The 16,088-nt window shown below is 34.9% G+C and overlaps 1 protein-coding gene across 1 annotated transcript in view; it reads right to left on the bottom strand.

Annotated features, from left to right (window-relative positions):
• The window catches only part of sca (scabrous), a 246,299-nt gene extending 231,873 nt beyond the window's left edge, over window positions 1-14,426 (bottom strand). Inside the window, exon 1 of the mRNA XM_067775630.1 lies at window positions 12,612-14,426. Coding sequence (XP_067631731.1) covers window positions 12,612-13,339 — 728 coding nt within the window. The 5' untranslated portion in view covers window positions 13,340-14,426. The remainder of the gene's footprint in view (window positions 1-12,611) is intronic.
• Between the last annotated feature and the right edge of the window lie 1,662 nt (window positions 14,427-16,088).

Raw genomic sequence — 16,088 nt, 5'->3', positions numbered from 1 at the left:
AATAGAAACCTTTTCGGTAGAGAATATAAAATTCCCAAATTTTATCAAAATTTGTAGTGCCAAATCTATAAGCATAACGATTTAGCGTAAAATGCCCCATATAAATAAGTAACAGTTTTTTGCGCGACCAGAAATATATTTGCAAATGGAATTTTTATATAGGTTTTATTGAAATTGTTATTGATGATGTTGTTGTTGACAATGGTGTTTTTTCCAACGATTTTGTTCAAAAATGCAAAAATGTGTATATTCACGAGTACCTATAACTTCTTATTCTATTCATATCACATCCCTATCTACGTATTCACAAATGCTTAAAATGGCTTATTTTTATTTCCCCTACACTTCCGCCACACTTTTAGTTTAGCATTCATTTGAATATCCGCTATGTGATCTAACGAAAAAAGGACGATAGATAAATACTTAAATAAAAGCAATTAACAATTTAAAAGAAAAATATTGCTAAACTAAAGCGTGAAGTTGTTTTTTAAAAGAGATTTGAAATTTGTAAAACGGTTTTTTGAAAGAGGGTTTGCTGCTTTATTGCTTAGAAATAAATTATGTGTGTGAGTTCAAAAAGGTTAAAAATACGTTACAAATTTTTAAGACAGTAGATGTCAGTTGAACTCGTGTAAATTTGCTTTGGATATTAAGAAATCTGAGAGTGATAGAGGAACGCTGTACACTGAGTGGCAAAGCAACTCAGGCGGGTAGAACGAGTAAAAGGCTATTCTTTTTGAAGTCCAGCTCTAGACAAACTCTTTAAGTTTCATGAAGGACTATGCAACCAGGGCTATGCAGATGGTGTTATTATAATTGTGCTCTATGTGTTCTGTATCATAATTGGCGGCATCCTGTAGAGAAATTTAAATAGTTGTTGCCCCGATTTATTGTGAAAGTATCTTTGATCACCGAATGGGGGAATAGAGAATGTATTTAAGTGTAAGGTACGTGTAAGTGTAGTTTTTGGAAGCATGTAGTATGCTATATGGGAGAATATTGAATGTTTATAAGTAATGGCATAATGTTTGGTAAAGGTACTCCTTAGAGAGAGTCCGAATTTCAGCGTAGAATAAGGGTAAGGGATTGGTATACTATATGAGTAAATATATGTGGATACACATACATATATGTACGATGCAAGCGAAGCTGAAGTCGTTACAATCTAGCTAAATGTGGGCACAAAGTGTGTGATGGAGTATACACACCTGCTCAAAATAATAGTTTCACATCAGTCCTTCAATTTCAAATCAAGATAAATCCATTTTATTAATCAATATTTTGAAAATAAAACACCCTTTTATCCTTGTCATATTTATTAATGTAAATAAGCCAACTTTACACTAAAGTAGCGATAAACATATTAGTTATTATTTAAAAACATTATTTGGCCGAAAAAAACCTGCTCATAAAAATAGGTACAATTTTGATGAGATAGTAGTTATGAAAAAAATATATGAAAGAAAACTTTTCTCTTACACATTTAACATTGCTTAGTTAACAACCAGTATATCCACCTCCATTCTGAACTAATTTACCCATTATTTTGGGCATGCTATTGACTAAAGTCTGGCAGGTTTCTACGGATAGCTCAAACCAAGTTTTTGAAACACATTCCCATAATTATATATTATATAAATGAAATCAGACAGTAAATTAAGGAAAGGCGTATTATCCATTTGTTAACGAAGCGTTACTGGATTTTTATCCACGAGTTATTGTTGTTTTATAGGTGTTTTATCGACGAGATATTGATGAGTTATTGAATTTTTGTAAATGAGTCACCGATTTTTTGCGACAACTTATTGCTTTAGTATCGAAAAGTTAAAAATTTTTTATCGAAACCATTTATCGATAAGCTATTAAAAAAGTTTTCGACTTGTTATAAAACAGTTCTTTCGGTTTTATCAAAAATGTATTGATTTATAATCGAAAATTTATCGATTTTTTATCCAAAAATTATCGATATGTTATCAAAAAGTTATCGAATGGAATCGTGAACTCAATCGTTAAGTTATCGACTTTTTATCGGAGTACTACCAGCTTGGTACCTGTGTATTACCCATTTCCTATCGATAATTCATTGGCTGGTCGTAAAACAGATATCAACTTAACTTTAATATTTAAGGCGATGACACATCCCTTTCCTCTAGAAGCCATTAAGAAACTGATAAGAAGTTGCTGTCTCGACGCTAAAAAACCGATAAAAACCCAGTGACTTGTCAATAACACATAATTTGCTATCGATAATAAAACAGCAACATGATTGCTGATACCAGGCTCCTTTGAATGTAACATTGTGATGACTGCTGGAAGATCAGTTGACCGCTAATGAAAATTTACGAACTACAGCAACGGCATCATCCTAAAAAAAATCCGGTACTCTTAGGCCTATATCAGCAAGGTCTTCTAACTTCCCCTACTTTAACAAAAGTGAAGTCGACCAAACGAAACCTGCTTAAGTTCGAAAGTATGTCTTTTGCCAGATGAAAATGTTATAGCGATTCAGGGAGTTGAACATCAGCAAAGATATAGTCTTGAAAAAAAGACTCAAACTAGAGCGTAAGGTAGAGCGTAAGGTAGTTAGCTAAGCGTGGGGCAGTTGAGGGCGAGCAGTTAAATATGAGTTATAAGGGAGTAATTTGATGCGCTTGTAGGCGTATGAGTCGTGGTACAGTGGATGGCGTACCCGACTCACACGTTTGGGGTTGCGGGTTCAAAGCCCACTGCAAGCAAGCATTTTTTTAAATTTATTATCTTTTTTATTTTATAAATTACTATTTTAATGGGCTGTATGTTATTTTACTTTGTTTATGGTGTATTTAAAATACGGGACGATGCAAAGCATCGGTACACCTTATTTATGATATCTTTATTTGAATGTATTTGTTTGTTATTTTTAAATTTGTTTAGAGAGAGAGGTCACTATGTACCTGTTACACCTTGTATTTATTCATTGGGGCGAGCACTGGGGGCTCCAAGGTATTGGCTGCGGGATGAGCCACCTTGTTTTGCTTTGAAAAACCCTTTGTATTTATTCATTGGGGGCGAGCACTGTGGGCTCTGAGGTTTCGCTCTAATGAGCCACCTCATCTTCTATTTGAAGAACCTCTTATATTTATTCATTGGGGGCGAGCGCTGGGGGCTCTGAGGTTTCGCTCTAATGAGCCACCTCATCTTCTATTTGAAGAACCTCTTGTATTTATTCATGGGGGGCGAGCACTGGGGGCTCTGAGGTTTCGCTCTAATGAGCCACTCCTTCTTCTATTTGAAGAACCCTTAAAAAATGTGATATGGAGACGAGCACTGGGCTCTGAGGTATTGGCACCCCATCTTCTACTCGAAGAACCTCAATTTTAAATTAAAAACTAAAACTATATCTTTAGAATATTTCACTAACAAGTTGAGAATTACAAGCACACTCAAAGGCTAATGAAACAAACGAAAGAAAAAAGTCATAGTTTAAGTCGCTTAAACAGTAGTTAAGCTTGAACTAGTCAATCCACAAGGACCTTACACAAACTTATTATATTCATAGTGTATCCAGATGTGTGTTTGGGAACCATCTTAAAAAAGTCCTACCACAAAATTACTAGTAAGAGTTTTCAAGGACCTACCCAATTTGCTGCTTCTAGATCGAAAAATTGTGCCGCAAATCTAAAGATTTCAAAGATAAAAAACACTGTTTCCTCTGCAGTCAGGCCGCTACAAGAAGATGCTAGTACTGGAGCTTACCGGATTCTTGTCCAGAAAGCTACTCCCTATGTCAATAATAATAATGGTGTTTTCTGGAAAAAATTTTACCTTCATGTTGCATTCTTAACTTCTATTTTTTGAACTAGGTCACCTAGCGCTATGCAAAATGGCTTAATTTGTATATAATAAGACTCCTTTCCATATTCAGTGGATATTTTTTGTGAAAGAAATACACAACTTCGCGAGGGAGAGGCGAAGAAACCACACTAATTTAATCTGTTTTACACTTATCGATTATTTCTTTAATTTTTTGACATTCAATCATCATGACAAAATAATCAACCGAGGAAACATTAAAAAATTGGTCTTATGCATAAACCGTGAACATTATATCAGACTAGATTTTTAGACATACAATACAACCTGAGGGTAGTCTGCACCTACGAACTGTTTTGAACAATATTTGAACAATATGAGGGCTTAATTGGCCTATAGTCAAAATTCAGTTCTCAATGTATAACCTATATATCTACTAAGGATTAATACCTAGATTCCTATTTGAACAACTATAATTTTGAACATTTGTGATTCTATTGTTGGCCTGCTAAAATAGCTCTAGGTATAAAAGATATTTGCGAATATTAGGGACATACCTCAAGTGAAGTAGTAACTATAACTGCAAATTGTTTATCACACATACAACAAATAGTTGAATAGCAATGCTTTTAAGCTCTTATGGTGTTATGTGATACGTGTATGCTTTTATTATATTCACCTTTTTAGAGAGTTGATAACAATGCCATTGTTAATACACAACATCTGTTATTGCTCTTATTCTTAACACAACGTTTGCTATGTTGCTTATTTTTATTTCTTACCAAGTGTCGGATTTTGGGTCTTACAAAATATGCGAGTATAACATACTATCATATATTAGCTAAATATTATTATATATGAAGACACATATATTTACACATGAGCTTGTACAACTATGTAGCAGACGTTATCACATGTTTATATGAAAAATATGTTTTTCTTTTTATAAGAACATCCCTGAGCTACTATGCATCCTAATTTAATATACAAATAAATTTGTTTGTATTTATGTAAGTATATTTGCATATAAGCACATTTTTAGTGTAATCCGTAGTGTTTTTTATTTATTACTTTCAGTGACAACTTTTCGTGCAATTTTCTACACATTTCCAAACATCCTTTTCGTCTCATGCGAACATTTCCTCACCTGATGTTATACCACATGTTACCACAACAACATGGCCCTTACATAACATATATTCACACATACATACATAAATAATAGACAGTTAAATATAAGGGCATGCAATTGTTTTGCAGCTTATTTTGATGTATAGAGATTTTCATTATAGAAATGTCTGCTATAAAAGTAATTTTTTTTTGTGTCGTGGAGGCATAATATGCTTTTCATTTCGATGCACATATGATTGCATAGCATATTGAAATCTTGAGATATTGTTTGGACAATAGAAAACTCATGTTTGTTTAACACGCCCAAAGCTATGAAAAATTAACCAGTAGAAGTGGAGTCTTCCCGAAACTGGCAGAGAAAAGAGAACTATTATAGTGCATATATTTCACAGATGTACCGGGAAAGAAATATGTAATTCCAAAAGTCAACGAATCGTTTTCAAAGCATAGAACAGCATAGTAGATTTTCTGTTTATAGTGATTAAGAGGCACTGAAAACAAGAATAAAAGGTAGTCAAAATGCCAGCAGAAGTCGGGAGCACACGATGTTTTGGCAAACACTTTACGGTAAGCCTTAAACGGCAATTGAAAAAGTAGCTATCATAAGCCTTAAACTATTTGTATGAAAAACATGGTCAGCAGCAATAACTCCTAAAACAAACAAAACCCACAAGAAATACAACTTTCATTCGTCTAGAGTAAGAGGTTTTTTTTTTAAATATCGAAAAAACTTTACTGTTCGAACGTTCACTTTCGGCCCGGTTTTTCAGTGTCAGTGTAAGTTACAGTTAAACTTTACTAGAATTTAAGCTTGCCGTTTTTAATGCTTAAGCTTAATTTTTCAGTATGAGGCTTAGGTGAAATTCAATCTTATCATGCCATTTTGGTTGTTTACCTAAATTTATACTTCTCATCACAGTTAAAGGGACCAAGTATGAAGGTTTTACCTTGTGTTAACTCAAACTCGCACTAAAAACCGGGCCTTTGGGTATTTATTATACTTTTTCTGGTACTTTATTTTTTACAATTTTTTTTCAGCTGTGACATTGTTTTTGCACGGCACCTCTTAGCAAGAAAGTTTGAAAATCAGTGCTTTACGTGACCAACTTTAACCCTTTAACTACCATGGGATTATGCATCCTTAGAAATTTTAAAAATTGGCAAAAATTTAGTTTACGCCCAAATTGAATAACCGAGGGTCTCATAGGTCCTTATGAGTATTTTCCTTTTACGGTCAGCTGTTTAAGTTAGTTCCATGAGCCTATACAACTACTTATTTATTAGTCTAAAAATTTAGCAATTAATCAAACTAAATATACATATTTACGGATTTACTGTATAGAAGCATACAAAGTGAACAAAATGTATACTTAACAAACGTAATATGTAAATTATAAAATATGTATGCATTGTATTAAATCAGTTCTCGTGATGGACTGTGATGCCGAGCTACGGGAATTGATTTTTAGTGCTGTCGGAGTGGTCATGACTTTGAGAAAATGATGTATATGGGGTATTCCATCCCATTTCGACCAATTTTGAACCCGACCCCTTTAGAATTGGCTGAAAGTTTTTCTTCTTTTTCTAGCTTACGAAAGACGTTTTTCAGAATTTTTTCAAATTTTTTCATCCAACTCAAAAAAAGTTATGAATTTAAAAAAAAAAACGGTGTTTTTTTCAAAATGCTATAAATTTTTCAAAAATTTACCGTTTGGGATCTTTTTTTTTTTTAAATTTGTTTTTAAATGTACTTTTCGGAAAAAATACAAAAAAAATTTTAAAGTTTTTTTTTTGTAATTTTTCAGTTTTTCGAGATTTTTCGAAATTCGCCATTTTTTTTTCTCATAAAAAACTTCAATCAATTCTGCATTCATCCCCACTAATCCCGAAGTGGGCCGATAATTTTTTTTTTTTTATGTAATTGAAAAAAAAACTTTAAACATTTTTTTGTATTTTTTCCGAAAAGTACATTTAAAAACAAATTAAAAAAAAAAGATCCCAAACGGTAAATTTTTGAATAAGTTATAGCATTTTGAAAACAAAAACGGTGTCCAACTCAAAATAAGTTATGAATTTAAAAAAAAACGATGTTTTTTTCAAAATGCTCTAACTTTTTCAAGAATTGACCGTTTGGGATCTTTTTTTTTTTCAATTTGTTTTTAAATGTACTTTTCGGAAAAAATACAAAAAAATTTTTAAAGTTTTTTTTCAATTAAATAAAAAAAAAAAAAAAATTATCGGCCCACTCCGGGATTAGTGGGGATGATTGCAGAATTGATTGAAGTTTTTTATGAGAAAAAAAAACAAATGGCGAAATTCGAAAAATCTCGAAAAACTGAAAAATTTAAAAAAAAACTTTAAAATTTTTTCTGTATTTTTTCCGAAAAGTACATTTAACAGATCCCAAACGGTAAATTTTTGAAAAAGTTATAGCATTTTGAAAGCAAAAACGGTGTTTTTTTTTTTAATTCATAACTTTTTTTGAGTAGGATGAAAAAATTCTGAAAAACGTCTTTCGTAAGCTAGAAAAAGAAGAAAAACTTTCAGCCAATGGGTCGGGTTCAAAATTGGTCGAAATGGGATGGAATACTCCATATTTACGCGCACGAATTAAGGCTGCGTTGTCTGGGACGTTTGAAAGGGACGTGATTCCAAGTCATCCACCCAAGAAACGGCAATTTATTACAAGTGCTGTCAGAATGGACGTGATTTCTAACAGCTGATGTATATTTAACACACAATAAGAAGGGTTGCAATGTATGGGAGTTTAGAAAGGACGTGATTCTATACCATCCGCCCAAAATTAAAGGAGCTGACGATAAGAGGGGTGGTTGGAGAGGATGTCATTTTAATTTTAATTTTTTATGCCTTTTATGAAAATGAAATGGTATATTAACTTTGTCACGAATATCACAATTTTAATTCCTTAAATGAAAATAGATAGATCGACCAATAAGTATACCGAAATTATCAGGATGTCCGTCTGTCTGTTTGTATGCACACTAGTCCCTCAATTTTTGAGATGGTGAGAAATATGACTCACATAAAACGGTATAGTGAATTTTCTCTTATAATTAGGAACAAAAAGTCCCTATTAAAAGGAGAGAAATCTAGGACATGAGCCTTTTCAAAAAATAAACGCAAAACCTCCATCGCCTATAAAATCGTATAGGGCTAAGGTGCAAAGTAGCGTTTTGTTTATAAATAAGATCTGATTAAAATAGTTCATTGCATTTAAAGTGTAATTTTTGGCCAAGGGTGGACATGTGCCCTTTAAGTAATAAACGATTCATTTGGTCACTAGCCACGGCAGAGAAACAGCACAGTTTCTTTCATAAGAACCGCGGCAGTCTAACAAGCAGAGTAGGTATCTACACTAAGGCCATTATAACATATGACTACAAATACAAGCAATTACTAATTATCTATTAATAATTATTATTATTAATTAATATGTCTGGAAGCACTGCGACCTTTGTGCAGATCTATTGTGCAAGACCTTTCAGCCTAATTTTGTATCTGGTGGCTCTTGATGTATCTAAGTACCTCTTCAGGCTTTTTACTCCATATCACATAGGGATTAAGAGTCCCACCACCTAGATGGGATAGTATCTGCCTAGCTAGAGCGACGCATTCGCAGAGAATGTGAACCGGCGCTTCATCATCCAGCTCACAGAAACGACAAATTTGGGTATCAGATAGATTTAATTTACTTAAGTGATATCGTAGACCGCAGTGTCCCGTGTAGTAGGTCCTCCCTGCTTAGGTTAGTGAGTTTGGCTAATACTTTCGTTGCCGGAAGTATAAACAGTTTGGCCTGCCTTTGCCCTAGGCAATCAATCCAGTCACGTCTGAATTGTTTAGTTTCCCAGTTACTTATAGTTTACCTAGTGTGTGCTTTTGTGAGTCCATAAAAGGGCTTTGGACTATAGAATGCTGATGTAGCACCCTGCTTTGCTAGGTAATCTGCATGTTCATTACCTTCGTGTCCCAACAAAACCTTGTTTTTGGCTCCCAGGGTATTAAGGATTTCAGTGCATCCATCCACTAGCTTAGATGTAACTGTGTAGGATTGCTAGGCACGCTATGTCCGACATAATGTAGATGCTCTTCGATTTTGAGCCTCTCCGCAGACATTCTTTACCACAGATGTATGAATTTCTGCCTGAAATTTGGTGGGGTAACATCCCATTGGTATCGATTTTTTGAAGTTTGGCCCATAGGTGCCAGCTCCCGTTCTTCCGTTATCGAATTTCGATCCATCCGTGTACCAGACCTCTAACCACAATGGACACTTCAAAGCTCCGTGAGATTCTGAGCTTAGGGGACATTACGTCACGCAATTGTAATGAGGGATTTCCTATGAATTTTCTTATTACTTTCATATGCCCTATCATATTTCCTTCCTTCAACTCAGAAATATTTGGAAGTCTTAGTGCACCTAGTGTTGCCTCTTTCTCTATCAGAAAAGGGAAGGGAGGTATTCCCACTAAAGCACTAAGTGCGTCAGCAGGGGCGGTTCTCATCGCACCCGTTATGCCAACGCAAACTAATCGATTAAGTTTGCTTATTTTATCCGTTGCTTTTCTATGCGTGGCCTTCTGCCACCAAACTAGAGAAGCATAGGTGACTATTGGCCTTACGACACTATTAAATGTCCAATATACCATTTTTGGACAAATCCCCCGTAGAGACGAGTACAGGCGAAGAAAGCTCTTTTTGCCTTGTTTAGGATAGCATCCAAATGAGGGTTATATCCAGTGTGAGTGTTATATCCAGTGTGACCCCTAGATATTTAGCCTCCATTGAGAATTGTCGCTCTATTAATAAATAATGCCTAATTTAATTTAAAAATAAATATTTTTTTAATTATAACAAATATTTTTTACACTGAAATAAATATATAAAATCAATAACAAAGTCGGATAATTTCACACCGACGCTTACATAACTCGCATGAGCAGCTTAGTTAGCATTTCACATCAGCTCCTTTCTGGGCATACAGATCTAACAATATTCAAATTTTCTGGTAAAATTCGAACTTGTATTTTTTATTGGCGATAAACATTGTTAGTATAATTGATATACCATTTTATCTGTAGGTGCACATTAAGCCCATTTAAATCAATAAATAATGCAGTTACACATAAGTTCATAAAAACGAAAAAAATATAATAAATTGGAATATTCACATGACATAACCCCTGATTTGATTTTATAGAAACAAAATAGACTGTGTGCCTATTATTAAAAATAATTGATTTCTCATGTTCCTGGTGGCACATAAATCACAAACGTACACACAATTAAACTTGTCAGGAGAAAGACTAAAACGTATAACGACGTATCACTAATTGACCAATTAACATTTCAGTAACTAATTTGACCTCATTGTCGCACAACAAATAAAGGCCAGACACAGCTGAGGATAGCGAAGGAGCAAAACCCAACCCAAAGGTAAATCAAAAAGAAGAAGAAGCAGCAAGGAAGTATAAAACGCCTCCAGCGAAAGGAGAGAGATTAGGCATGGCTGTACACACCCAATTGAAAAGCATCGAATGAGAAAAAAAACTTTAATTATAATTAAAAGAAATTCTAAAAAAAAATATTCAAATTTTCTTTAGGATACAATGAACAAATGTAAAAACTGTCCACGCGATCTGCGCCGACCTTCTCTAGCAATTTGTGTTTTGCTACTTCAAATTTTTTTCCAACAAATTATCAGGATCTGTTCGTATTATACCGAACCCGATGGACATATGAAAGTGAGATAAAGTTTTGCAGGAAGCTTTTGCCGACAGAATAATACTCGAGGGGCCATACCGTTTGAAAAACTGTGTTTAAAAGAATTTGGGGTTACTAGTAGACCCACTGCGAATAAAGAGAGCTCAAAATCTAGCCAAATGGAGTATAAGCTCAGTCTTCGCTAAGCTGACTAGGTCCCCGTTTATCCAGGATCAGGAAGCCAGAATAATTCCAAAGTCTCTACTGTTAGATGATTTTATAGTTGACAAGGATATCCAGATAAATTTTGTTCAGAATTAGTTCGTTGTCCCGCGAATAAGGTGAAACAATCGCTAACAGACCTTAAATTCGCGCTGACTTCTTCAAATATCACCTTACTGAGTAAATAATCACTTAACAGTTGAATTGGTGGATACCAAGATCCTTAATAGCAAGGTGTGTGTCTCACTTGCTACAGTTATCGGATAGCCTAAATTTATGGCTGACACCATCCCATTAACTAGACTCTCACAGGAAATTTAGTCACAATTGCTCGCTTCCTTTGAGGAAATATATGTGGTCAATCTAGCAATAAGAGCGAAAGCCGGTAACCTGTGGTCTATACTGACAGCGATGAAGGTGAATTCGATCAGAAATCTGAATTCTCTGTAAGTAACAAGCTTATATCGCTCATCTGGAAGCTCTCTTGTCGTCGGGGTGCGTAAATTTTATCGACGACGTTAACTGAGTACAGATTTAGCATTGTATTTAGCGACAAAGTAAGTTTTTTATGAAGGGCCCAGTACCAATTGCGGCACCGCAAAAATCCTATTGTGCCATAACAGGGACTCGGCTTGGTGGACAATCATACAGCAATTGTGGAACTCTTTTTTAAGGCCACAAGCATTTGCCAATTGCCTATCTATATTAGCTCAGCGTACGCAAATCTTTCTTAGCTCTGTCATTCATATCAAGCTTCCAAGAAGAGGTCACCAGCATATGCCACTTATGTCTGTCGGCTCTTGACCTCTAGAGGCATAAGCCTGTCGTTCCCTATTAAATCCATAATTTTGCATAATACATGCTATTAGTGGCCCAACCTCAACTTTACAAGTTTTATAACCCAAGCTGTCCTTGCATTAAGTATTTTGATATACCGAAAGCCACCCAAGAGAAATACTGCTCCTAATGCAAGGATAAACCAGGCCCCCAGCGTTTTTTGAAAGGAAAAGGAACAGGTTGGTTTATGTCCTATAATCTCTGGTATAGGCTTGAGAGATTTTACCACTTTTTTGGTGGAGAACAATTGAGCTATATTGCAAGTTACCCAATGACCTATGCGAATTTAATTTCCTCAGGAGGGATGGATGGTGTTCCGGTTGGGCTGGCGATCGCCGAAGCTGATTACCGCGCAACTGGCCTTCCCAAAAATTAGTGTTCATTTAAAAATATAGAAGTTACTCATCGGCCAACGCAAAGTTTCTTTCAACTTCTTCAACGTACCCTATTGAAGCGTTATCCCACGAGGGTATCTTCCTAAGCCCTCCTGCCCTATTACACATTTTCACAGGAGGTTGGTCAAAAGTAGTGCTTGGCTCTCTTACTGTCAGTAATATTAGTAAAATAAATAGTAGAGCTCTCAGTTTAAGAATAGACAAACCTTCTTGCCCCTTTTGCACAGCACATTGCACATTTGAATTCATTTGTCTGTATTTCTTACAGGGTGGATGGAAAAAAGGCAAAGGATTTGTTAAAGGAAAGGATATAAAAAAGATCTTTCTTTGAACGTGTTGGAATGGGTTGGTTGGGTTACAAAAGCAATTAAGGAGCGCCAATTATTCAAATGACCCGCATTTGCAGCAGCTACCTAAATAATTTACACCAAAGCCGCAAGCTATCTTTGAGATAATTCTGTCAACCATACGCAAACATACAAAATGCCTAAATATATTTCCGCTACTTACCGTAGTTCCTGTAATTCAACACGCATATCCGCATTGCCTGCAGCTGTCAAACTTGCGTCACTTGAACCAACACCAACACCAGTAACACCCATTTGCAACGATTTACGTAAATTATGCTCTAGTAGTTCATAATCTTCACGACGACGCATCATAAGAGCATTTAATTGTTTTGTAAGCAATTGTACCTGTTCGGTGAGTGGAAGTGTCGCGCTATCGCTTATATCATGTTCTTGTTGTTGTTGTTGTTGTTGTAAGTTAGATAATGGTACTGCTGTTGCTCCAGGCGGTGTGGCGGTTGTGATGGCGTGTATGCGTGTGTTATTAGTACGTTGTGTTGTTGTATGTTGTTGTAAAAGCATTGCATCATCACGTTCATCAACGAAACGTAATAGCTCAACACTAGACTCAGCCCCATCACTGGCTGAGGAGGAGGAGCGTTCAGAGGCAGCCGAAAAATCGTTAGCAAAATCATCTGCACTAACATAATTATTATCGTCAATATCATTATCACTTAGCACTTGAACGTTGGGTGAATTTTTATTGTAAATCGCATCACGCAAAATGTTACTAATGTGTTGTTGTGCGTTTTGTTGTTGTTGTGGTGTTGCTTGTGCCATATTCGCTTTGACGTGGGGCAATTTTAGCGCGCATGCAACAAGGATTATGCCAATTAACGACACGAAGACGCCGAAGCGTTGGAAATGCGATATGCACGTAAAGTAAAACATATTTGTTTGAATTTGTTTTTGGTTTTTTGTATTTGCAACTTTTTTATTGTATATTAATTGTGTAAGTTTCGTATTGAGGGCGTCTTAATATTGCTTACACTTTGCACTTTCAACGAAATAAAAAAAAGTTTATGGTATAATGTATAAGTTTTTGTTTCTTTTTTTTTTTTCTTTTCGTTTTCTTTCTACTTTACTTGCACGCAATCAGCGTTGAAAGCACAATAAATGGTCACACGATACATAAATCAATGTGCTAGTCAGCGTTTGCCTTGAATGGCTTAAGCTCCCTGTTTATAAGAATTTGAACGTATGTATATACTTTTGTATATATGTTTTTTGTAATTTCAAAGATGATATGCAAGGTCTGATTTAAATTACTGCTCTTTGTTGATGATATATATTTTATCGGTTTTCAAATCCTTTATTTTTTCGAAATTATTTGAACAATTTTTTTTGGAAATTTTGTTTTTGAACTTTGTTTTTGTAATTTTCGAACACTTTTTATGATTTTAAGAGGTGATTTTTTTTAATTATTTTATTCAAAAATATTTTTTTTTTTTCAAATTTTTTCAAAGTATTTTGTTTCTGTAATTTTTAAACACTTTTTATGTATTTCGAAGTTTTTTTATTTCTGTGATTTTTTATTAAACAATATTTTTTTAAAACAATTTCTAATATAATTTTTATTTATTTCAAACTTAGCTTTTGTAATATTCAAACATTTTAATGTGTTTAAAAGTTTTTTCAAAGCAAAAAATTTTTGTGTTTTTTTAAAATCAATTTAAAAAAATGTTCAACGCCTCGCGCTTATTTCTCTTACCCGTCAGTAACGAAATCGCACACCTTGCAATTTCCAATATTTATATAATTAAATTTTTCTTTTTTTTTTATTAAATATTCACTCGCGTTTATGTAAAAACACTCAAAAGCTATTACAACTTTTCCACACACACTTCACCCAACAACATTACACAACAATTTCTGTATTACACCGCTATTCTTTATATATCTCAAATATTCAATTAAATGTTTTCCATTCACTACGCATTTATCATCATTTTACTTTCCGTTCAAACACGTTCTTCACGTCAACTGCTAGGACTAAAACTGAATAACGCGCGTATCATATTGTCCTTTTATACATTCGTATTGTCGGTTGCTTGCTGTTATTAGCAGCACACTGCTGTTATTCAATTCACCGACATTTGTTTTTGCGGAGCGTGGCTTTTGTTGGTTCCGGCTACGCTCGGAAGAGCAGCTAAAGAGAGTTTTGTACAATTTGCAAACAGGTTGTTTTCGCGTGCTCACGTGTGCGTTACTCTCTTAGAGACAGCTGTTGCGCTCTTAGTACTAAAATGTTTACAAAGGATATTAAGGTGCACAGTGGCGCATATCAAGAGTAAAATATTTTGTCTTATAAACAATGTCCATAGAACAGGCATCGGCAAATTGGAAATGCAGATGTGTTAGTGAGAGCGCGATAATCGCGCAAATCACTTGATGCATCAGTTTGCTTAGTTCATTCGCTTATTAGTAAGCAACAAGAGGAGATTGTTTGTTATTGTATTTTTAATGCGCACAATGGGAAGGAAAAGGCTTATACAATTAAATACATTGTATTTCCGCAAAAGGGTTGGTCAACATTAAATATTTTTCGCTTGTGCGCATTGAAAGAATTAACAAACGATCTTTGCTTGTTGCTTGCCAATAACATTCGTCAACATTGCGAGCGACGCACACAATCGATGTTGCTGCGCCAAATGCTCAGTGACTACTAAACTAAAGAGAATAAGAATACGTGTGAATTGAGTGTGCACAATTGTGCAACTAAATGCCGATGCCTGCCATAGAATTACTAACTAGTTGCTTTTCTGACGGAAGTACACTTTCAAAAGAGGAAGAAATTGATTATTTGATTATATTTGGCATGGAAAAGTTGAATTTAACCAATAATTGTTTAAAGTTTGACAAATAGTACCGACCACATAGGGATAGACATAGTATTTCGATTGTTTCGGACTAGTGTAAAATATACAGTTTAGATCTAGTTCTTATATAGGTACTGTTTCGTTGATCCCGAGCAGTGCAGAAATTCTACGTATTGCCTCTAGTACGATTTTATTCCCCTTTTCGAAAATTTCTCGAAGATTCAATGTGATTATATTAAATAGTTCCCGAGATGTTGAGGCTAGCAACTTAATGATGCTTGCTACCGGAATGTACCGGATTTAGATCATCAAAGGACATCGATAACACTACCCAGAACCTTCGGAGAATGTCCTTATTGCTACAACAATAACACTAAAAGCACTATAAAACAACTTAGAAAAAATTAAAATAGCACTTACTTAAGGCATGAGAACGTGAAATAGATATATATATATATCGTTTAGAAATCCCATTGTATTAAATACTAACAGACCCGGCAGAACAGAGCAACGTTTTAACTTCGGTCACGCTGCATAACTTTTAAGGCATTTTTATCTTTGACTGTCCCTCCTCCTATCTCACCCTTTTCTTTATATTTTTATTCACTCCACTCCCTGCATCTCTTTCTGCCTCTCAGTATGGCCTATCTTTTATTTTCTCTCTAGGTCCGTCTCTTGCTCCCTCCCCGGCTCCATCTATCTTTATTTTAGTCTAACTCTAGTTCTATCTCTTTCCCCTTTTCGTGTATTTCTTCTCTCTAGTCCTTTTTATTTTTCCCCATCCCTTATTCCCAGGCCCAGTCCCTTTTTCAATTCCGTGG

The sequence above is a fragment of the Eurosta solidaginis genome, chromosome 3, assembly GCF_040869045.1.
Source record: "Eurosta solidaginis isolate ZX-2024a chromosome 3, ASM4086904v1, whole genome shotgun sequence".
NCBI classification, from domain to species: Eukaryota; Metazoa; Arthropoda; class Insecta; order Diptera; family Tephritidae; genus Eurosta; species Eurosta solidaginis.
This window is presented reverse-complemented; position numbering and strand designations above follow the sequence as displayed.